The sequence below is a fragment of the Anneissia japonica genome, unplaced genomic scaffold (assembly GCF_011630105.1).
Source record: "Anneissia japonica isolate Jap-2015-1 unplaced genomic scaffold, ASM1163010v1 scaffold287790_len634930_cov199, whole genome shotgun sequence".
NCBI classification, from domain to species: Eukaryota; Metazoa; Echinodermata; class Crinoidea; order Comatulida; family Comatulidae; genus Anneissia; species Anneissia japonica.
Window position 1 is genome coordinate 175,769 of NW_022748191.1, and position 25,343 is coordinate 201,111.

At 33.5% G+C, this 25,343-nt stretch overlaps 2 protein-coding genes across 2 annotated transcripts; both read right to left on the minus strand.

Annotated features, from left to right (window-relative positions):
• Positions 1 to 3,999: 3,999 nt before the first annotated feature.
• Positions 4,000 to 18,225, minus strand: LOC117120713 (U11/U12 small nuclear ribonucleoprotein 48 kDa protein-like). The gene is made up of 9 exons (XM_033265768.1): positions 18,067 to 18,225; positions 16,659 to 16,823; positions 15,752 to 15,871; positions 15,144 to 15,207; positions 14,386 to 14,424; positions 10,912 to 11,082; positions 10,572 to 10,696; positions 6,968 to 7,068; positions 4,000 to 5,621 (listed from the first exon to the last, which is right to left on the minus strand). Exons 2-9 carry the CDS (start codon positions 16,812 to 16,814, stop codon positions 5,399 to 5,401), a joined length of 999 nt encoding a protein of 332 aa, XP_033121659.1. The 5' UTR covers positions 16,815 to 16,823; positions 18,067 to 18,225; the 3' UTR covers positions 4,000 to 5,398.
• Positions 18,226 to 18,727: 502 nt separating this feature from the next.
• LOC117120706 (pyrroline-5-carboxylate reductase 3-like) lies at positions 18,728 to 24,975 on the minus strand. The gene is made up of 6 exons (XM_033265745.1): positions 24,773 to 24,975; positions 24,355 to 24,419; positions 23,773 to 23,952; positions 22,308 to 22,520; positions 21,474 to 21,566; positions 18,728 to 20,763 (listed from the first exon to the last, which is right to left on the minus strand). The coding sequence occupies exons 1-6, from the start codon at positions 24,861 to 24,863 to the stop codon at positions 20,581 to 20,583; spliced, it is 825 nt and encodes a 274-aa protein (XP_033121636.1). The 5' UTR covers positions 24,864 to 24,975; the 3' UTR covers positions 18,728 to 20,580.
• Positions 24,976 to 25,343: the final 368 nt, after the last annotated feature.

The following is a 25,343-nucleotide window of genomic DNA, read 5'->3' on the forward strand; positions in this document are numbered from 1 at the left end:
ACTCTTCAATTGTTTAGCATAGACAGTACAGAGAACTTTGATTGACTGAATTTGATTTGAATCTCATAATCCAAATTCTAGGAAAATATGTTTTATGCATGCAACGTCATGGGAATTTTAACCTAGTAATGTTAATACAACATATTTTATGTTGCTTGTTGAATGGTTTTCTTTAATAATATTACAGTCTAATATGACCACAACACCCACAACATAAGGAAGTCCATTTTTTAATTGTTTAGTATAATATAGTACAGGGAACAATATCATTATATACATGTTAGATTTCCAAGAAATCACGTCTTATGCACTCAACGTGGAAAATTTAACCTATAATAATCTTAGTTTTAATAATAGTTTAAAATTAATCTTATGACCACAACTTAACTTATTGTTAAAGGAAAAAGGATGATGCAATTATTTCAATAATTGTACTTTGACAAAAACCAAGCTTGGTATTATTGTGCATCCACCAGCTGGGAAAGTAATTAAATATGAATAATTGTCTTCTGTGATTGGTTGATTGCCAAACTTTGCAATGCCTAATAGATATAATGCTTTGCTGGATGGATATAATGCGTAGTGTAACTCACGTTTCATATTTCTATAAGTTGTTTGGAGTATATGATCACTACTCATCCTCATCCCCTAAGACAAAATCTCTTTTTTTCGATTCACGATAGACTGAGTAGATTACTGGTTAAAATGTAAAAATTTATGATTTTATTTTTAAATCACAGAAAATCATAAATTTATATTCAGTACATTATCGACTGTCATGGAAATGTGGACAATATCAAACCGTATCAAATTTGGTTGGGTGCCTGCACAAATATTCACATAACTCAAACTTCCAGCTTCTCCTTTTCAATCTCAGTTGTGTATAATTGTGTATAATTGTTTCATGATATTTTGCTAAAGTCAATATGAAATGTCTACTCTTATTTGGTTAAGTTCTAGGTATGTTTTGATTGACTACGTAGCATTCAGCTCATCCAGTTTCACTTGCATGTTGTTATGTGCAGATATTAGTTTCAATGAATTGCATGTTATCAAAATAAGGTGATGGCAAATGGGACTGCATTGACTTAAGATGTCTTGCCTGGACAAATATTGATGCGAGATACTAATAGTAAAAACATAAGGGTTCAAGGTTGGCTTATTGTGGCATTGTGGCATGCCAGACTGAGTACAAGGGTTAAGATAGTATGCTTTTGATGGTACCCTACAGTACATATTTGTATGCCGCAATTTGTGATTTTATATTGTCTCTATCATTTCTTATGGTACAGTATTCTTTAAAATTTCAGTTTGACTAGTGGGAACAATTACCAAGATACATGTAATATATTTTTTAAGGCACAATTTCAAGTGGTTTTTTTATACAAAATTATACTGTACCCATGAAATTTAGCTTTGTTAACGTTTACCAATAATACATATGGAAATTGGCACTCTCAGATAATTTCTTTTATCCCCTATTATTTTTTAATTTTTGTACCATGCCTTAAATATGCATGTGGTAGTTGGTAATGAACCCTAGGAATAGTTCTAGGCCATACAGTTAAGAAAAATAAAAATCTGGCCGATCAATCTTAATTTTCAAAAGTCACTGTGTTGGGCAATACAATGTAATTGTTTTTAGGGTTTAATGCACCATTCCGCAACCTATGGGTCGCGACCCAATGTTTGAGTCGCGGAAACATTTAGATGGGTTGCATAATCTCTTCAGATCGTGAAAACTCTACTTAATACGAACAAGGACAAACGAAATTACCGTAAACGAAAATGCAGTTTACTTTTGTAATGAATTTTGTTACATCATAGTTTCATTTATTTTAGTATTTATAGGCCTATAGCGCCTATTCCGTTAGGTTACAAAGCGTTTTATATTATGTTAAATAATATACTGTACTATTAAAACATTTGTAATTCAGGTATGACAACTTGAAAGTATTACTTTTGTTTCTTTTGTGTTTGGCTTTCAGCTGATAATTATAACGACAAAACATTTTTCTCTTCAATTTAATGTGTCTATGTCTTCACATAGGCCTAACCCATATTTCTGGTAGCAAATCCATGAATTTGTGTAGACCTACTATAGTAAAATTTCTGTAAATCATTCATTTTTAAAAATCTTATTGGAACATTTGTTAACTTTTACGTGCTTTGTTAAATGAGTAATTCAAAGTTTATTTTCATTTTTATGGGTTTTAAATTGATTGTGTGGGTGATCTTTGGAGTAGGCCTACTGTACCTTTTAATCGATTGCCAAAAGAATCAAGTGGGTTCTTCTGATACCCCTCGTGCGTATAAAACGACGGACGTGATTTATTGACTTAATTCACTTAAACTAAAAAATAATAATACTGTATTCAATCATTTCACATGAAATTCAGGTGAGAAATTTGGCTTCCGGTTTGATGGGTCGTGTCTGAGTGCTTGAAATATAATTTGGGTCATGGGGTAAAAAGGTTACTGAACGGGGTCTAATGTGTAGGTTATTTTTTAAAAAATACAAACAAAACAATTTACAATATTACTTGTATACAACTGTCCCCAACCACTGAGTGACAATGTTTATTACCATACATCGATACACATGCCATGTCAAAAGGACACAAAACAAGTTACATCATATTATGATCATTGATGCAAACAACACAAATGTTTACGAATTAACTAGAAATTATAATGTTACTAAACACTCTAGTTTATAATGTTGTAACTGAAGGTACTACTCTAGTAATAGTCAAATGTTACTGATGCAGCAAGTTTAATATGAAAACAAGATTGTATATCAATCTGGACATAAGATATTTGAACTACAGTAGGATGGAAAATGTTGACTGACTTAGAAATTGACCCAAAAGTTTGAGAGATAGGGATATAAACATATTGCAGACTCTCCATACAATCTTTAAAAAGCATCAATTAAAAATATATCATTGATAAAGGAATAAAAATTTGCATTTATGATGCAAGAAAATTACATCACATAAAAATATGCAGAACATCTAAGAATACCTGCTCCCAGCCCTAAAATATCACTAATCCCTATCATTGACGCAAGATTTTATTTCTCTATCCCAACGTCCCCTCCAGCAAATCCATTTATACTTAAGATAATACTTATGAATTCTGAAATTTCGACATGTTCAAGATATTCTTTGTCATAGACATGTAGAATGTTTTGCTTCATAGTACTGAATAAATATACAATAAAACAAATTTTAGCGCTAACCAATTATAATGATACGTACGATCATTATGTTTTCTATAACTGCTCTTACTTTGTTTTTCCATGTGTTTTGTTTTAATTTCAGTAACTAGTTTTATTAACACTTTCTTTTAATTATTAAAAATTAACCACTCATGTCCAGATCTGAAACATTTTTTGTACCCTAAAATTTAAACTTTTCTTTTGTTTTTTTTTATGTGCTCTTTAGAGAAAAATATGTATAAGATGTTCTGTATGGTATTGCTGATTGCCAAGTTAACTGTTAAATAAATTTAAAAGATGAAATAATAAACGTATGCCCACATGAGTCTCATGATTAGAATATCAAAAATTGATTATAAGCTTTAATTTGGTCTTTGAATGGCTTCACTAGGATATGTAGATCCAGAGATGTGAGCATTTAAATATTATGTGTAGAGGCCAACTCAGACAGCGTCGGCCGACGCAGCCCGACCCGATTTATCGCCGGGGACAGTCTCAAGCCGTCGTGAGAAATATTAAACATGTTTAATATTCTACTACGCGACTGCCCCCAATGGACACCATCGCGTCTGCGTTTAACTCACAGACCCGACGCGACAACAAATCGTGTCGGGCTGCGTCGTACGACGCTGTCTGAGTTGGCCTTAAGAGAACCACATTTTGAAAAAATCGGCCTCCAAGATAAACTAACCTGTACAAATATTAGGATTAGAATTACAGAATATGCGCAGAAAACACTGTTTTAGTAAGAAAATTCACTTAAAAAGTACACAATCATTAAATATAAATATCAAGTTATCAAAAAACATTAAAATCAAAATTGTGTAAAAATTTTGACTTTGACCTATTTTGGTGATTATCTCAAAATGATTTCACCAACGATGCGTCTCATTTCGTGGTGGGACCTCACATATGTGATTTGCATACTGAACATGCACACACATACCGTCTGGTAAAGATGATATCACACATGATGGCCAAATTACAAATATTTTCAAAGTAAACGCGACAATATAGACAGAGGGTTAGCATCCCTTTAAATAAAAAACCTCATTATTTCTTTATTTATGAATGACCATAATAATTTAATCTAGTATGTTATCTTTCTGATTACACTTTATACTTTCCATTAATATTTTATAGCAATATAGTCTTTCAACAAATATTGAGTTATAGAGATAGGTATGTAATGTGCATACTTCAGCCAATCAGATCATTCCTTACTATTAACACAGATGCTTATACATTATTGACTATTAACTTGGTGCATGCCAATGCAATAACTATTAAGTATATGTCAATAAATCACTAATAACCTAGTAAATGTACAAGCAAATATAAAAATAACTCTATAAGTGTAAATAATTTAAACCTGGCTTGTGTGCAAACAAATGGTAAAAAATATTACACGCATGAACTGTCGCACTCACTGTGTGTAAACAATTGCATCAGGATGAACTTTTGCACACATTATGTGCAAACAGTGGTGATTATTCCCTAATGGTTGTACGCATGACGTGTACAACAGATAAAAAGGGTAAAAAGGGTTAACCCAAACCAAAAAACATACAACTTGTTTTGTTTAAATAATTTGTCATCATATATATAGGAATATCATTCCACACCAAATATGGGCAAATAACATGAATTTGTCACAGAAAACAGTAGTCGGCAGTCGGATGACAACTGTATCTGAAGTCACTTTAAAGTAGCTAGGCTGGCAAATAGATTTAGAGCTACGCCTACGAACTTTGTAGGATTGGGGGCCAAATTCAGTATTCTATGCAAGAATAAATTAACTTCAATAATGCACAATAATGCATAGCACTGAAAAAAATTTTTAATTAGAGCCAAATAGAATCTATAAAACAAATAAATAAAAATTATTAAAGTGCAACACAACTGCAGTACTGTATACATAATGAGTAGGGGCATGCGCTCTTTGTAATTTACTTCACAAAAAAGCCCGAGTTAAACTTAAGGTTTTATGCACCTTTACAGTTAATTATTTTCATAAGTTGTCTGAATTTCAATTATTATAATGCATATTATATTAAATCAAAAGTCTGTCTGAGCCTCTGTGTTCTTGATATGATGGGGTATAAAAAAATCATAATACACAAAATCATGAAATTTTTTAGGTTGTAAAATTCAAAAGCTAAAATTCTACCTGGTTTAGCGTCGGTCCCTGTGTTCATGCTTCTTATATTTTCTATCGGAATGGCTTCGCCTTTCTCGGGGATCCGGTGATCTACTTCGATGCCTGTGGCGATGCTTGCGAGGTGGGGTTTCACTCCTATGTGGTGAGGTGTTTCGTTGTGGACTAGATTCGTTGGAATACCTACTGCTGCTGTCGCACTGGCTTCCTTCTCGTGAAGAATGCTTTGAGGAGTTGCTTCTATATAAACAGCAAGAAAAAAATGATTAATAGTAATTCATGTTTGAATTCACCTAGTAACAAAGTCATGATATATCATGACCACATATAGGCACATCATCGCTATCATGACCATATATAGGCACATCATGACTATATATGGGCATACAACAGTTTTTTGTCAAAGAAAATTTATAATCTGGACAGAGTTCAAAGGCATGGGTACTTTACTTCTTTTTCATTGTAAAACATTGCACTAATAACTGACCTGGTTTATTTTATTTGCACATGCATTATGTTTAATTAGCTTATTGAAAAAAATAGAATTAACAATAATAACAGCATCGTCAACACTAATAATATAGACAGCAATAAGAACCAGCTACAAGGGGGGCATTAGCTGACAAACACTATTGAGGGCGTACAATGTCACAGACCTAATGACAATATAGGTTGTCATAATAAATTAATAACAATAAGAAAAAGAATAATCATAATACAGTTACAAGAATAATTATAACAATAACAAATGCACAAACTAGATATTATTTACTGTCAGGCTTTCAATTCAGGTTATCTTTGGCAGTTATAGCCAGCGTAAATGAAATGACAAATTTAGACAAATTCACAATCAATCAATACATCATTAAAAGGAATCCGCAATGATCAAACCCCATTAACTGCAACCTAAATTAAGCAAATACTTACCGTAGTCCAAATGCTAAATAAAATATTACATCCCACAGAGATGTGAAAACATTCATTCATTAACAGTTCATTCTAATCCATTCACTTTGCAGTCAAAGGATGAATATAGTTAATGGATAAGTGCAAAATAATAAGTAATTAATTCCCATTATTGAAAAAAAATGATTGTTGTTGCTTAGTTATTAAATCATAATAAGTTAAATTATAATCATGTATCTTTGTTTTGTGAAAGGATCACTACTTAGCAAAATGATTAAGTTTTCTATTGACATTTCCATGGCCTTAAAAAATGAAAAATAACAACATTTTCTTTCAATACAATGAAGTTGAAAACCTTTTAAATGAAAAGTTATGGGGAAATGTTCGCCTTGTTTGGCTAGTAAAATTGCAAATTCTATTTCAAGTAAATAAACTAAGACCTTGTCCTAAATATTCAAAAACCTTTTAAATAAATAGGTGATGTATGGGGAAATGTTTGCCTTGTTTGGACTAGCAACATTGCAAATTCTATTCTAAGTAGATAAATAAACTAAGACATTGTCCTAGACCTGCCCAAGATAGTAACTAAGTTGGTGTGATTTGCTCACAGTAATGAAAATAGATAAACATGATCACTGACAGTTACTTCCATAACTACTTTACATGTTAGCTTAAATTACCTGCTCTTTTTCATATCTTGTCCTTTCTCATCTTGATCCTCATTTACTTTGGTTTGCTCCAAAAGCTCCTCCATATGCATATCAATTATCTCTTTTAAAATCTGGAAATTGAAATTGAAAGTTAGGCACATAGTGATATTGAGATTGGTACTCATTCTAACAGAACAGTTCCTACAAAAGGTACTGTTATCACATGATTTGGTTTTCTTTGGTGTTAAAACACATCCAGTATAACTGATGGAAATCTAAACACAATTCCAGTGTGGTCATTTGGTGTTGAATTGGGCAGTACACCTGAAGACAACAGGGAGATTTTGCAACCTTACGATTACGACAACGAATACATCATTGTCGTTATCGTCATTCGTACCTAGAACATTCTTATCAATATGTTGTACAAGCTGCATATGATTAATGACTCATGCAAAAGCCATGAATCCCCTACATTTTGACTGATACAGTACTGTATGCTACTGTAGGTGAGGGATTGTATATAAATTTCATGACGTATCTGTATTCGTTATCATTTTCGTAAGCTTGCGAAAACTCCCTACAGTAATTCCTTACTCTTTTTCAAAGAAAATAGTGTACAGCATTCTTTATGTGTGGATGGGTCATATTACACACAGACTAAGGGCTTAACACGTTGACTGCCAAACCATTTTACCCAGTTTCATCCCATACGCCAAGGCATAAAGGGTGCCACCATACTGAAAAACATTCTCATCAACTATTCAACTATAATGAAACATGAACAACATACAGTATTTATTTCTAGTTCTACCCTGAACCTCCTGGGCAAGAGTTCACGCTCTGGCGACCGCTGCCAGGGAGTTTACATGCAATATAATAGTGGTATGTTTAGACAGCTGGGGTGGATGTGAAGTTGCGTCATTGGTGTCCCTGTCAGACATGAACTCACATCCCTGGCAGCAAACGTATTAAACTTCTCTTGTGAATCCAGTGCTCTATATCATACTTCATTTCAACCCTTGAGCTGAAACACAAGATCAGCGTTGAAACAAACTGGGAACCAAGGATGTTTATTGTTTAGTCTGTATAAATTCTAATAATATATTAACATAATGTGAAAAACTCCCTCCCCCACACTATATATTTTTGGTGGTCGGAATTGTGTTTTCTGGGGGTAATACCCTTCATGTTTTTGCTTTCCTAGTTCTTGAGAACATTTATTGGGAATTTCCCGTTCTGCCAAATAGCACTACTGCCATCTGTTTCCAATATGCAGTTGTGTACAAGACATCGTTGGTGAAATCATATTGAGATATTCACCAAAATAGGTCAAAGGCAACATTTTTACAAAATTTTGATTTTAATGTTTTTGAATAACTTGATACTTATATTTTATGATTGTGTACTTTTTAAGTAATTTCTTACTAAAACAGTGTTCTTTTCGCATATTCTGTAATTCTAGTCCTATTATTTGTACAGGTTAGTTTATCTTTGAGGCCTCTGGATCTCTGGATCTATTTATCCTAGAGAAGCCATTCAAAGACCACATTAAAGGTTATAATGTGATCTACCAAAATGTAATATAAACTCATTTTTTGATTTTCTAACGATGAAACTCATTTTGTAGTGAGACCTCACATATTTTCCTTTTCATTTAACTTTCATGTAACTTTCATATATTCATTACATAGACCCCTTAAATTAGATAGTAGTTTACCAGTATATGTGTTCGGATTTTTGTAGTAAAATTTCTAAAAATAAATGAGTAAAAACTAAATTGTTTTGGACTATGTATTCTCATAATCTAATTAGCATAATTCATAGGGTAATATATGCATACCTCATCTTATCAGTATACTTTTCAAGTACTTTAGTATACCATTTTTATTAAGCTAAACAAAATTAAATTGTTTTGATCTGTATCTTGATAAATTTTTGTACAATCAATTCTATGTTGTAATTTTTCAAGACTTTACTACAGCTTCAATAATCAATAATACATCAATTTGCAAGTGTATCAATTTGCATAAATCTATGGATTGATTGTGACAAAACCATAATCTTATTAAGGTCACCTTCGTTGGTTTTTTGCAAGGTTGTGAGGCACTGGGATGGATCCAATTATTTGCAGGAGAAGGTGCAGACAGAAAAGTGCCACTCCTGTATAAATGAAATAAGTTTAAAAGGTGTGGGGAACTGTCTTCTGTCTTGTCACTCTCCCACCTTTTGAGAGACTTGAAAGCCAAAAACAATATTACATTAGCCTAAAAATTATTCTTCTAAATGATCCCTTCCTTCCCCACCCCTAAAAGAAGCAAGAAGCTGCTGACTATTTATCTACATCTGTACAATTTTTTGGCTTTTGCTAAAATAGCACTCTAACATGTTAGTGGTGGGATAGGGGAAGGTCCGGACATGCGACAATCACCCCCTCTGAATCCACCCCAGGAGTATCATAATGTTTAATCATTTTATGAAGTGCACACGGCCAAGTACTATTGCTATATATACAAGATTAATATTCTAAAGCATAACATTGAATACTGCTACGTCTTTAACTATAATTTTAGAAAGACCTTTGCAAATGAAACTTTACCTTCACTTTATAATATATTCTATTTTAAAATACATGCGTTTGTATAGACTGCACTCACTGAAGTGGTACCGTTCCACTTTCTATATACTGAATATTACTCTGCTCCTTCCACTGCACTGTAGTTTTAACTACAGTAATTTGAATACTGAATTCTCACACATGTTGCTTTTGTAGCCTGAAAAGTGTTTGTCCAATATGTTCTAAATTCGTTTTCATGTAAAATTATTTTTTACAATATTTTAATGGACATAAATAGAAACTCAAAATATGCCAATAATAAGACACCTAAATGAATTATGCTATGATATATTTCTCCCAGATCTGTGCACGTGCCTAAATGGTAAATATATGTGATACCCTATAGGCAGTTATATAGGAGTTTATTATCTACTGTAATTAGTATATTTTGTGTGATACATTGTACAAATCCTAAGAAAGTAATATACATTGCCAATGGTGCACATATAGATAATGCAATGCAAAATAAATGTGATATAATTAATAAGCTACAGTAATCGCAGTTGTTTACATCCAGGATTATCATCAGTGGTAGTGCCAGCAATATCAGAAGGATTAAGCCTTTCATTAAACTGGCCAATCCCCTTATCAGCTATAACTCGCCAGATACCCTAACCCAAAAAATTAAGTTCTTTGTGCATAATATATTCTAAATTGTCTCAAAAAAGCTTAAAATGACCCAAAATTAAGGTGCCAGTAGAATTAGTTTTCTGGACCTCTGTCAGAACCTTCGTCCCTGGCAGCTATGCTGGCCTTCACCGGAAATTGTCAGAACCCACTTTAAATAAGGCAGCTTTTCCCCATGAATGTTTGAGCAACCACTGCTAAATATTCAATTGAAGGATTCATCAATTGAAGTTTAATTACATGAATTCCTAATGTATTACAGGATGCTTGGAATGGAAGGCAAGGTGCTCATATTTAATCACCAAACCTACAGCTCTACTCAAGCAATTCTCCCTGCTGTAACGCAATCTACCTTTGTACAATGAGCCAAATTTGAAGCTTATTACTAACCTCTGTCTGCGATTTCTTGTTTGACGTCACTCCCTTTGACTTCCCTTTGTATGTCTGTCTTCTTCTCTTGTAGTCCCTCTGGGCTGCTAGCAGTTCTAAATATGTTGTTGGCTCTTTCTTTTTTTCTGCAGAGAGTACCATAAATTATAACTAATCACATCACAGTTAAACCAAAGTACGAAGGGTTGTGAATAAATTTAAATGAAGAATTTAATTTAATTAATCTAATTAATCTAAATAAACTTTGAAGAAACTCCATTAAAAAATTAATAATTAATATCATATCAATTGAAATTAAAATAGTATAACATATCTATGGAGTTTGAGCATGAGCTTTCACCTTTCAGCCTGAGTTCTGGGTCGCCGGTCAAATCATCACTTAGGGCTTGATCACTCCTCAACTTTTTAGCAGCATTTACCACATAGTCATGCATGAATGCTCTTTCCATTGGTGTAAGGTTTGTGACCTCTCTCTCCGCTGTCAAAGCAACAGGTTTTTGCGAGTGAAAGCCTTTGAGAAAAAAATAAAATTATTAAATAAATCTTCATATCTAATGAGCATTAATATTGATTTAAAATATAATTTTTTTTTTTAAATAAATAGATATCTTTGACCTTGTCAGTTTGGTATCCTTTTTGTACTTAACATTTGTTTTTTCTTTTCATATTCAATGTAGCTCAACAAAACATGACTTTTTGTTTTAGATTTATGCTTTGATTTGTTCTCCAACACCTGATTTGTTTTTAAGCTTAAGATTAAATCACAGCTTTGTACATTTTTGTTCCTTAATTTTTTATATCAGTTGGCATATTATTATTTTATTGTTTATATTTCTGGTCTCCTACACAGATGCTTTCTTCTCCCCTCGATTTAATTGCGAGTATAGTTATGTTTTTTCTTCTGAAAATTAATAGAAATATATCAGTCCGAGTCAAAATGTCTTGGTCAGAATCAAAACGTCAGGCAACTAAATGCTACCCTCTCTCAACGTCCATGAGTAATGCAAGCTGTCTAACAGCCTTTAATCTAATATAAGTAAAGATATACAACGTAATATCTTTACAGGTTCAAGTACCATTTCAGTATTTTCTGTAATTATTAGTATTTATTTATATACATATACATTTATAATCCTGTTCCTCCAAACTGTCTTTACTACTACATCTATCCATGTGGGACCCTTAACTAATTTAAAGATATACTCTACCCTCTGTAGTGAGCTATAAACCTAAGTAATAACTTCAATGCTGTATTTGCATATAATACACAACTGAAGCACAGTATTAAGAGACATCACTTATTATTATATCTTTCCTATTAATTTAAGGATGATTTGTATTTAATACAAAACTGAATTATTTTCATCTCAATATTGTAAGTTGACAGGCCTAACTTTTTCTTTTTTTAAATTTCAAATAATTTAAATTATATGTGACACATGTGTGTTGTGCCCATATATAGGCACAATGATGTCATATTACACCCAAACATGGTTATATCACATTAACACTCTGACCGCCAGCGGTTTGCAAAAATATTATCAGCCACCGTCAGACATTTTAGCAAATGTTAACACTTTTCCGAAGCTCGTTGAGAGTGTGTATGTTGAGCAGATTGGCATGTAGTGAACACTACAAGAACTACAAACATGTTAGCTTTACAATGGTACCAAACATTTTATTCTAATCACAATCGGTGACCCGTAACAGTAAAATGAAAATTGGTGGTCGAGCGTTGCGTCAGCAAACACGGAGATCTCCGTGTTTGGCGGCCAGGGTGTTAATATTTGTCACACATAAACTTTTATAGTGTGGACAGAGCAGTGAATATTCTCGCCCAATACAATATGAACTATGACCTGTATAAATAAAGTCTCATTAAGGATACAGTTAAGGATATTTGATAGAGTATTGCATTGATTAATAGAGAATGTGAAGCTCAGATTTGATGAGAATCATCGCTGAAAAGACAAAATACATTTGATGAAGATTATAATGTGCACATTCTTTAGTATTTTAAACCAGTTTACTTACGACTATTCCCGTATCAAGTGAATAAATGGAGATTTTATAGGGTTTATGTGATTGGATGGTTGTCAATTTGGCCTTATTGCAGTGAATTAGCATCGACATTTGTAGGGCTGGGTCGTCACTTGTAAATATTTCATACAAGCAACAGTGATAGACTCACCAATTGATAGTATCTAAAAATACATGGTAATGCTGTGAAAAAGCCTGATGAGAAAATAGCATGCACTCATACCCAACATGTTTACATGAGTGAACTTTATGTGCCAATGCCTGGCAGGCAGAAAATACAGTGACAGTTTAGTTAATTACAGTGGGAAACATGGACAGTTGATGATCTTAGTTATTCTACAAGAAATAAGAACACATGCACGAATGAAATGAAGATATAATACGTCCATATATATTAGGAATCGCTAAGAAATGAAAAATATACAAAATAATTAGTGTTGCTATATTTTATCTAATTTTAAGGCAATGGCCAGATTCAATGTTTCACAAATTTACATATGCAGCAATTTTTATGACACGACTCACCCAGTCACCTCGTTACATACATACTTTACAATTTACTATTTAGTAGTTAAATGCCATAAAATTATTTTAACATTCATATTTCTGTTGACTCTTGGTCATATATCTGAATTACAATTACATTCATATATCCTATTTTTTGTAAACAAATCAAAGATTACAGTTTTCATTCAATGTAATTTCTTGATTGTTTTTGCTGCAATTGCACTAATATCAGTGCATGTATGTAAACAATGCAAGGGCTCTATAGTGGCCATAATGTATCCTGGATAAATATATGTTTAAAAAAAACAACAAATTACAAGTATAAATACTATGCCATAATAATAATAATAATAATAATAACAATAATAATAATAATATTAATAATGTGAGCGGTTGGGCCAGCGGCTGTGATTTGTGCTTTTAAGGTTGGGGTTTAATTGCCTGTCGCTTGAATCCTTGGTCAAGGCTCTTTACCCAGCAGACTACTAGGTGCAACATTAGGAAATTCTGCCCCTAAGAAACTGAGTTAGTTTTCCATAAGTGTGTGATTCAATGAATGGGATCATAGGCTGCTCCTGGGGAGAGGGGGTGTGAGGCAGCCGGCTGGGTTTCCCTCTAAATTTTGAAAAAAAAACATTAAAAAAAGAGAGAAAATTATATTAAAATTTAAGTCTGAGAGTGCCATAGCCATTTGAACATCAGCCCCAACTATGGTGGGGCTGAGGTGGTATAGACTTTTCATCTGTGATTCCCTCCCAGGGCCCCTACTATTTTTAATTCCTGGATCTGCCACTGGAGATAATAATCTGAGGCACATGCTGTCTTGATTCACTAGGACTGACATACAATTTTTTTTAATGAGTCTTATGTACTTTGGTTCTTATTAGCCTCATTGATTTCTTTTAAAGTGACCAAATTTGCTACAAAGTTACAATATTATCCATAATGTAAGGCTGTGTTTAGACTAGAAATTGAAACCTGATATGACTCAAGTCCATTTTGAATGATAGTCTGAGCATATCATATTGCTGGAAACCTGGAGAACAATTTTAGATTTAAAAAAAAGAACTAAATTTACTTAAAACACAGACACTGTTGTTGTTTAGTGTTTACAATTCAGGTTCTCAATTTGTAAGGCATCCAGGTTTTAATAATTTATTCAACCATATTTCAGGAGAACAGTCCTAATAATATAAATAATAATATAATAATAAGTTGTTTGAACATAACAGCATAAAAAGGCTATATAAATACACACAAAAATTACCTGTTGCCTGGGTAAGAACTGTGGATTGTAGCTTTTCATCTGAAAAACAAAGTTTTTTTTAATTTTTACAAATTCCTTTTACTTATTCATTGACATAAAAAAAAAACTCATGATTTTTATTCCATGTAGCTAAATTTTACTGAAATATATTTTTCATATGATATGTATTTCATTATTGTACATACTTTAACCAATTTTGCCACAAACATTATTATTTTTAAATAAATCTGTAATTAACACACAATGGCAAACATAAGTCAAAACATAGCTATAAATCAAGGTAGTGCAAGTCAAATTTCAGTATGCGTGGTAAAAAATTATAGAAACAACTAGGGCATAATAAGTTGATGAAACCACGGAAACCTCAGAGATGTTTAAAAATGCATCCTAAGCTTGCTAACAAATTATGAGATTTTAAAATAATAAAGTCAAAAAAAGAAATTATAAATATCGGAAGTTAAATTGAATTCTTTGCTGACGTCAGACTGCGTCATACGTTGCTGAGTTGACCTTTAGATATTAACACAATTTCAATATGTTCAGCAAAATATTATAGAAACAACTTGGATACAAGAATTTGATGAAACCACCAAAACTTCAGACACTTTAAAAACTGCATCCTAAACTTGCTAAAAAATTTAGGAATTATTAAAATAAACAAGTCAAGAAAGTTATAATAATCAGAGGTGAAACTTATGAGCTCTTTGTCGTCGCTGAGTTGGCCTTTAGATAACAGTGTCATCATTACCAAAACTTACCTATTTTCACTGGGACTACATTTTTCATTTTTGAATACAACCAATCCAAAGACTGCATTTCTTGCTGAAAGAACAAATTTGAAAATTAATAAGAAAAATAATAAGAAAAACAAGTACTTTTATCAATTTCTAATAATGATAATAACTATGACAACAATAATAATTTTAGTGTAAATATAGTTGAAATCAATCAATCAATCAATCAATCCAACAGTCATTGCTCGTGGTGCTGTTCCAAAAAAGAAATTACTAAAAATGGTGCGTCTCGAGTAGTGACTTAAAACTGTCAAGTGAAGGTGATTGTTTAATGTTTCAAAATATGTTCAAGTAAGCCGCTACAGTAGATGATAATAAATATATAAATAACTTGTTGAGATGGTAATACCTCAATAAGTGTAAAAAGTGATCCAAAAATGGTGCAGCCGCAAGTGCTCAATATACCACTCAGTATAACACTCAAACATAACAACTGATCTGAAAATTACTTGATTAGCATATATATTATGGTACTTGGCATTTTCACTAAGTCACTGTGTTGGGTTAACAATGAAATGCGATACTAAGCCGTGTTCGTATTTAGATAATTCTTTAATTTTCTCTTTTTTTACCTGTTCTTCTATAGTGTAGTCTTGGCTGTGTAGACGGCACTGCTTAGCATGTTGTTTAAGCGATTCCTCTGCTACAAAATGGCTGTCATTAACTGGACACTGTACCAATTGTTTGGACTCCTAAAAGAAGAGAAAAATGTTGCATTGTTATAGATATTGAATTAGTATGACAGGGATTGAAAATACAATAATAAAATTTATAGTACACACAAAATTTCATTAACTTCAAAAAAAGATAGTTTGATAATCAATACAATCTGTGCATTTACTTAATTTATAGTTCATATTTTACATTTCAACTCAATGTACAGTAATGAAAATAATAATATAAACAAAAATATTATAATCTAAGATTCATGATTAATTTTCAGAAAACTTGTAAGAGATCCTGGCGCCTAAAATACAGAAAAAAAAATAAAGCTTGTAATGTTCATGTAAAAGAATCACATAATATTATCAAAGATTATAGATTTGAAAAGATTTTAATAACTTACAGACCTGTTGCACTACAAAATTTATTAAATTTTCTGGCACAAACTTCCGTCTTTATGTCTACAAGAATGGTCTTAATTAAACTTTGATTACTTGCCAAGAATTGTTTTTGTTGTACTTGGAAAGTAATAACTTATCAAGCTATACAATGTAACAAATTCAATTTTTTAAAGCTTATTAATACTATTAGAATTAAGCTCTGTCATATTCTCAAATTTTCTTTGACAAAACACTGTTACAAGCCCATATACTGTAGTCACAATGTGCCTATATATGGTCATGATGTGATATCATCATGACCATATTAAGGCATGTCACATGTTTTTGTCAAATATAATTTGATAGTCTGGACAGGATGTTAGGTGGCAGTATATATTTAAATTCAGCTTTTTGTTATTAAGAATTATCAACATACCATTGTTTTTTCTTTTGTCCAATCTAACTGAACCATCAGCTCATCAAGATTCTCTTCATGCTGTGTAATAAAGGAGGTTAGTTCTGATATAACCTGTTGCCTCTCCTCGTAGTCTGTTGCTTGTTTGGAGCCATTGTTAAGAGATGTCAAATCCATTACCTCCAGCTGTAGTGTAAGATATATGTTCAGGAAGTTCAGAAGAATCAATATTTTAATGAAATTTCTCCCTATTTGTTGGAACAGCATCATGGCGTGGGAACTCCAATTAATGAAACGGCTCTAAGCTAAGTCAGGACTGGCCCATGTGGGGAATTTGAGGTTTATGTAAATGAGCCCACGACGAGGAGAAGACTTCAGTTGGTTCCTAGACATCCCTGAAACTAGTGTAGAAGAACATCCCATTTATTGATCTTTTCTTTACTGTATCAAGGTTGCACTTTGTTTGTATACATCTCAGCCCATATGAAGGGTGAGTATTGGTGACTAGTCACTTAAAAATAGTGTCTTCTCACATGGCTCATGAATTTAAATTGTCCATAGGTTTTTTAATTAGTATTTGTTTATCAAAGTCGGTACAGTATTACACAGCTGCCGCTGAACACTGACGCTCTTTATAGGCCTAATTGTCCTGCCAGACGGAGGCATTATCAACCTATATTTTAATCGGTTGTATCAGTTTTCATATTTTATAGCCCCATTCCCGTCAAATTTTCATTTGTCAAAAAAAAATCAGATTTTTACACATGTTAGAAAGATTTATAAATATAATAAGAAATTGCTGGTTTAAGTGAATTTAGACAATCCCTAACATGAAAAAAATGCATGACTCAAATTTGATTGAAAAATAAAAGCAGATGAATTTGCTTACGTTTGATTTTGCGATAGGTCTATCGAAATAAATATAGCCTAGTAGGGGAGGCCTAGTAGGCGCCAGAAACATTAGCCAAGCAACACTGATAGGCTAGGCCTTGTCTTACCTTGAGTTACGGGTTCTGTTATCAGACATAAAAAATGGCCGACATATTTTAAAATTATGCCAAATTTTCAATGGTTTTTATAATAATTAGGCCTAGGCTAGGCTACTCGAGAGAGTACTGTAATGCAATGCATTTATTTTGGAAAACAGTTTTTTAGTGAAATTTTGTAGGGAATGGGGATTTTAAGTTAAACTTTCCATGGCGCCGAGTTGACTTGGGGCTGAGTTGTCCTGCTTCCGGCCTAGTGTAGTTGTATTACACAAGCCTAGAGGCTAGTAGGGTCCTACTAGTAGGCCTGGCCTAGCCTAAGTTAGTAAGTAAGCTAGGCCTATTTACCGTACTTGCCAAACCGGCCTAGCCTAGCCTAGGCCCTAGCTAGGCTGATGTTAGTAGCCTAGTAGTTTAATGAGGGGCAAAATAAAAGTACTTACATTACAGCTTAAGTGGGCCTAGGCCTAGTTTACTCTTTCTGCACTGTGCAGATTATTAATAATTATGAATCCATGCCTCATGCAAATTCGCCAAACAACAAAACACGCGCCGCTCTCTCTGCCGTCCGTGTCGGCGTCGGATGGTAAGGCCAGAGGGATAAGAAGCCTAATACCGCCCTCTGCCATCGATATAATGGTATGGGAATTCCCCTTTCATAATTCCTGTCCAACCGATGCATTTTCGTATTAATTAGGCCTACTTACAATACTAAGAGTTTTAAAAAATTGTCACATTATTGTTAAACGATGATGGATGGTCCACCACTGTTTTTTTTTAAATTATTATTATTAATTTATGTAAACTACACTTCTCCTAGATGCCGGATAACCATGTGTTCAAACCAGGATCAACCAACTCCCTAGTTTAAACCAAGATCTTTTTCGGTTGATTATATCGTACCATTAAAACTCAGTATGGATGTTTTTTATTCTCTGCATCATCCGCAGTAGAAAAACACCTTAAATCTCTTATATTCAATTGTTGTAAACAGGTATTTGGTAAAATATCTTTGAAATAATTCCATATAGCTTTTATCAGGTTTATTTGAGTCGTTTTTTTTCTGTTTGTAATGCAAGCCATCAAAAATAATTTAGTCTCATGTTTTCGTCCATAAAGATATCTTTTATTAGTTATAAGTACATTACAGTGCATTGAAGTCGTACAGTAATTTAGAAATACTGTAGTTATGTTTTAATCAGTTCTCAGTGTTTAAAGGATCATCAATACAACAAAAGGGCAAAAACACAAAAACGTCACCATATTATTCATGAACATCGTGGTTATGTTAAGTCAGAAAACAGATTAGCGTTAACACAATGTTGTAGCGAAGAATATCAAGTCACAAATTGTGTTATGAAATTACATATTAATGGCTATACAAAAAAAAAATCTTTTTTAAACCAAACTGCAACGTTATTATGTAAAATTGTTAGCTGGGTAGTCCTCTTAAAATGTGGCTATGCTGTCATAATATTGAGTAGGTAACATAATTATTATTTCCATAATTATTGCATTGTCTGGCCTTAATCTTTTAATAAAGGCAAATCTTTGAACATTTTTTAAAACACTGATCGCATTCCCCCCCCCCCCATCAAGATTAGCCTAATGAGTGCAAAAAAAAAAAAAGAAACAGAAGTTGTTAACATGGCCCAGAATTGTCCATATTTTCTAGCAAAGCAAGTTCAAATATTCCCCTGGTAAATTTATTGATTGAAAACTACTAACACATGCAAATTTTTTTTTTTTTGGTCATAACATTGGGTTTGAAAGCGCATAGAGACATTGCATTGTAGTATGCGCTATATAAATGGAAGACAATGACGATTTATAATGCAGAGCTCCCAAGTCTCCCAGATTGCCCTGGAGTCTCCAGCAATTTTAATTCATCTCCCAATCCCCCCAAAATTCTATATTTTCCAGGATTTTAAGAGATTTTCGCAATTATGGCTTATGCTAAGCTAAATTTTCCCATTCTTGTGCATTAAATATGGCATAAATAAGATTTATTGAACATTCTAGGCAGTAATAATGAATTAACAGTGACCTAAACCTGCCCAAGCCTCTTTGTTTTTATATTGAACATGGCGAAAAATGTGTACACGCGTGTCCTTGTACATGCTTTTTAGCTAGTACACGTCGCAAACCTCTGCCTGACTTGCACTCCAACTTAGCAACTAGCCAATTAGAATTTGTTATTCAATAGCCAGGAGTATGCACATGTCCCACCACCAACATACACTGTCGTCATGTAGGACCTTACAACAACATCCTGGGGAAAGTATCATAAAATTCCATTGCTTTATAGAATATAAAAACAATTATAAAAACTATTTCAGGACTTGAATAGTTAGTTTCTGATCAAACCAAAAAAAGCACCACCCTATTTATTATATTTTATAAGACCCTGTCCTGTATAAATTGTAACCCAGAAAAAAAGATCCCTGAAACACCTATGATAATCTTCCTACTGAAATTAAAGAACATCTTTTTAACATAAATATATTTCTCAGGAATCTACTTAACTATTTTGCCAGTGAAAAGTGGATTAAGTATTTAAAATATAAGTTAAACTACTATTTATTTTAAGTGTAAGGTGATTTTGTTGAAAATATATATATTTGTGTATAAGCTAATTTTGTTCAATAGTTTTCTTGTATTTATATTAGTCTACCATACTGACAGTAACTAAGTTTACTTTACTGGCAACCCTGTCTGGTAGTTGGATAAGTTATATTTTTCACTTTGCCTGCTTATATTCTCACTTATTTGTCCATATTTTAAATATTTGATGATTTAATATTAAATTAAATACATATATCATGTAAATTTTGGTCATTCATAAGATTATTGGAAATAGTGGCTGCAGTCATCCATTATTTCCAATCTACTAGTGCTAACAAGTACAAACCGACTAAATTCTAAATGAGTTGAAAATGTAATCAATTATAAATAATCTAATCTTTAGACATGCGTTCAGCTCTTTGAACTCCATCCTCAATTGCAGATATCAAACAGTCGCGGAAGCCCCCCTTTTCCAAGGCATGAATTCCGCAGATCGTTGCCCCGTTTGGAGAGCATATATTGTCCTTCAGCTGCGCAGGATGCAGACCTGTCTCCAGCATCATTTTTCCTGCACCCTGAAAGTAAACATAATCAAAAATGGTTACTGGCCATGCTATTTCTCTACCAATGCTGTATTCTCTCAATAAACCTTTCTGGAGTGTCAATCAAACTTAACAACTGACAAATCAGAACAAGGCCAGGAATATGTGCATGTAGGCCCACAAATACATGTGCTTGTGTATGGTTTTTACACTGTCGTTTAGTGGGACCAAGGGGAAAGAGGGCGGGGCTTAGCTGAAAAGGTCCATTAAGCGCCACTCAAGAATAATTGCAGCACCAAATTTTTCTCCACACTCTCATCCGGTTCATGCTAAAGAAACTGGGAATAAGCTCCAGCCCTATCAGCCCTAGTGGTTCGGCAAGGATTTACTTTCACCGCTCTCAAATACTGTAAGTGCTGCAATAAAGGTACCAAAACCTGTATAAGTGCTGCTGTGCTTTCTTAAGCCGAACACCCACTGCACCTGGCAGTCATTGGCCACCTCGATTCTATAGAGGACGCAACACGACGACACGCGTAACAGATCATTTTTAATGATGATCCATTCAGACTGCCATGAACAATCAGCAGACAGCGTTGCATCATCTAGTGCTCGCAGGGCGTGGAGTTTCATCTGTCGTGCGCAGGTCATACAACGAAGTTGAGTCCCTGGCTTTAGTCATTTAATGCGAAACAAGTTAAGGCCATAAATCTAAGATAGGCAAGATGAAAATGGTGACTTACAATCAAGTTGTGAGCTGCAATCTTGAGAGCAAGATCCCTCTGTAGACCAACTTTAACAGAACCATCCGCTAATGCATCAGCCGCTGTGAACAACTAAAAAAAATTTTGGTCACTAAATACAATTTCACTTATAACAATAAAATCTTATATCTTAAAAAATAAAAGTGAATTGTGATGACATCCTATCACCTTACACATCATTTTGCTAACATCAAGTGGACACTAATTACCTCCAAAAGGAGGTTAAGTATTCACTGCTCTCTGTCCGTCTTTCTCTTTTTCTGCCGGACTGTTAACAAGATTACGCAAAAAATAATGAATAAATCATCATAAAATTTAGTGGAATAATACATACATAATAATAAAAAAAAGACACCATTCAATTTTCAGAAGAAAACATCAATGGACAAAGTCAGGGTTATAGAAATTAGATTTTTTACCCTCGCACATATTCAGGCAGCACTCAAGAAAACGATGTACCTGAATACGAAGGGCAATTCCATTATTTTCTTGAGGGTATTCTGCACCACTCAAGAAACTATAATGTGGCTGAATATGATGGGCAATTCCATTATTTCATTGATATGCTGCAATGTTGCCCATTAAACACGGCCTGCATATTGTTATATGGAGTGACTGCTTTAGTTTGTTACAATGTTGACTATGTTTCACTCAAACAAACCTGCTTACATGACACCATGAGGGCCTATCAATCCACTACTTAACACCTCAAGCGAGTACAAGCATATACAGTACAACATATAAAAATAATATGGTAATAATATGAATATTCATATCAATACAATTGTGTTAATATTTTAAAACAAAACTTACAAATGCTGGAACAGCTCCACAGCATATAGCTCCTGCATTCATGAGTCGTTCCTGAATTTCAAAACACATGCCAACCTTGCACAAAAACAACTCCACAAGCTGTTTGTCAGATTTGGAAACGGCATCATTGCAGCAGTAGCTACTGACACCAGCTAACACTAAGCATGGTGTAGATGGCATGACCCAGACAACTTTGCATTTTACTCCAAGATTCTAAGTACAGCATAACAATTAAATTAAATATTGCTTGTTAAGTTCGGATCATATTTTTTGTTTAAATCTAATAACAATAAGTATCATACTTCAATAATTTAATATTATACTACTAAAGTTTACTTTATTTTATTTTATTTATTTTTCTTTCGATCATCATTCAACAGCAAAAAGCCAATAACAGGATGTCTTAAATACAACACAAATAAACAGTGAATAATCAAATTATAATAATTGAAAAATACCATTATAAATAATTATATAAAGACAATTAAAACTATTAGTATTAACATTCAATTATACAAATATACTATTATTGATCAACTATATACTATATAAATAATGAATGTTTATGAGTGCAATGGGAATAATTTTTTCATGATTTGGAAGATTTACTGTTACATTCAATAAGGCAGACTGAATACAAAACATTCATTATTTGTTTTATGACACACCTAAATAGATTCCAAACAAGTTTCCCAGACTGTAAAAGTAAGGCCTGTTGCCTGCTCGGGTAATAGGCTACATCCTCCGTGTAAAAGCAGGGCTTAGGCCCTAAGCTAGAAATCCGTCCATGCATTTCGGAAAATAAGGGCCGAATTCAGCAAATTACAGCTAACAAAATCTCTGATACATTGTACACACAAGTTCAGCCAGAAGTAGCTGAGATATAGGCGATGTGTCATCATTTCATGAATTTAACCTTCTGGAAAATGTCAGTACCCCATCTTTTTAACCAGTCAAAAAATTGTAATAAGTTTACGTCATTACATCTCCTAACCACTGTGCATTGGAAAAAGCAAATGGACAATGCACAGATGGGACTAGATTTAAAAAAGGTCCTCTTCCATATCTCACAAGCTTACTTGAATCTGACTAAAAATCAAATAAAATATAATTAGAATTTTTAAACACAGTAACCAATAACCTTATTCTTGTATACTGCCCTCCTTGCGAACTTACTAGTTTATTAGGTAATTCTGTATTTGACTGATGCTTTCCATTGGCGGCTTGTAAAGAGTATCCCCAATTCAACTTTTAGCTGAGGAACTCTATTTTGCCAACTTAATTTTATTTTTTATAAAGATTTTGAATAAAAGATACCAAGCTGTACAAATAAATTTCAATGAGTGACGAAATGGGATGAATAACCAATGTCACCTGATACGAAATCCACCAATCAAATGACAGGAATCTACATTAAGTGTGTTACAAAATACAACATTCGTTACTATATAGTATATGTGCTTACGTTTTCAATAAAGCTTATATCCATCCCAGCAATTACAGATAAAAGGAGCTTATCCTCTGAGATCTCTCCTTTGATCTCTGCTAGAACATCACCAAGCTGGTAGGGCTTACAGGCCAGGAACACCATGTTGCAGGTCCTTACCACTTCTCGATTATCATTTGTGGTTTTCATGCCTTTTGCCTGAGGTCCAAGAACATACACGAGATAAAGTTAAAGGTCCTTCTCACAGCAACACTAAAAATAATGAGTTATTGACATACGAATGTATATTTTTGAACAAATTAATATAGTCATAGGCCTTCCAGACTGTAAAGCAAGGCATGCATGGAGAATATATCCTCTGCACAAAAATTTTGCCTAGAAATCTGCCCGCGCATTTCGGAAAATAAGGGCCAAATCTGTGCAATTAAACATAAGAGTATGGGGCCTATATTACTAGATCATTAGTCTGTCTGCCAAAAATTTATTGGGATATAATATTTTCGATCTGCAACATGTCATACTCTAATTTTTCCATTTATTACACAGCAATAATCAGAAAAACAATTTCTACATCAAGGAAAAGATGAATATACACAGTACCCTCCATTTCACAAGGTTTCTATCACTGGGTGCACTTGCAAAAACACGGTCAGCAGTTAAAAGTCCTGTAAAAATGTAAAAATAAATAATAAATCATTATATGATATGGTCTGCATCTATTTGTAGGCCAGCCAAATTTTGGTCCAATCGGCAATGTATGTGAATACTTCAGAGAATATTTTTTTAAATTACACTTAATAGGTGACATTTGAGTTGAATTGGGTCGATTTGGGTTTGGTAGAAGTGACACTAAGGCTTAGCTCCTCTTTTAACTAGGCACAGGCCTAGGCCTAAGCATATCCTTTACTTAGTAAATGCACACACTGGCACTTGACAGCTAAGGCTAGGGTCAGGCCTTCTTGTTTGAGCTATCTAGGCTATTCATTCTCCCAGCATAACCTAATCTCAGCCTACCTACCAGTTTTTACAAATCCGAACGCCATAGCTTGGGCCATATTACCAGCACCAACGAACCCAAGCTGAACATGTTCTAATTCTAATTCAGGCATAATTGATTTATCATTAATTTCTTGTATAAAATAATGTAATCAGAAACACTCTACTGCTCACTGAACACATAGGACCTTACGCACCGCAGCTCATCCACATGGCGATGCTGCATAAAATGCAGAAAGAGTACTGCGCCCTCTAAAGTGTCGTGTTTTTTTTTTTTGTTTTTTTTTGCGGTGATCCTACCCGGGGGATCCTACAAAACACGGATATAAGATATAAAATTTAAAAAATAATAATAATTAACAATAACATTACTGTATAGGTGTAATTTTGCCCTACCTGACGTGGAAATGTACCGAATAGTCAGTACATTTGAAACAACTGCGAAAAAATCGCAAGTTGTTCTCGGGTGGGACTCGAACCCACGATCTCCAGATCACTAGCCAGGCATCATACCTCTAGACCACCGAGCTTGCGCCTGATGGCCAGGGTTGAATTCGAGTCCAAGTAAGCAGCGGGTACTGCAGTGTTGATAG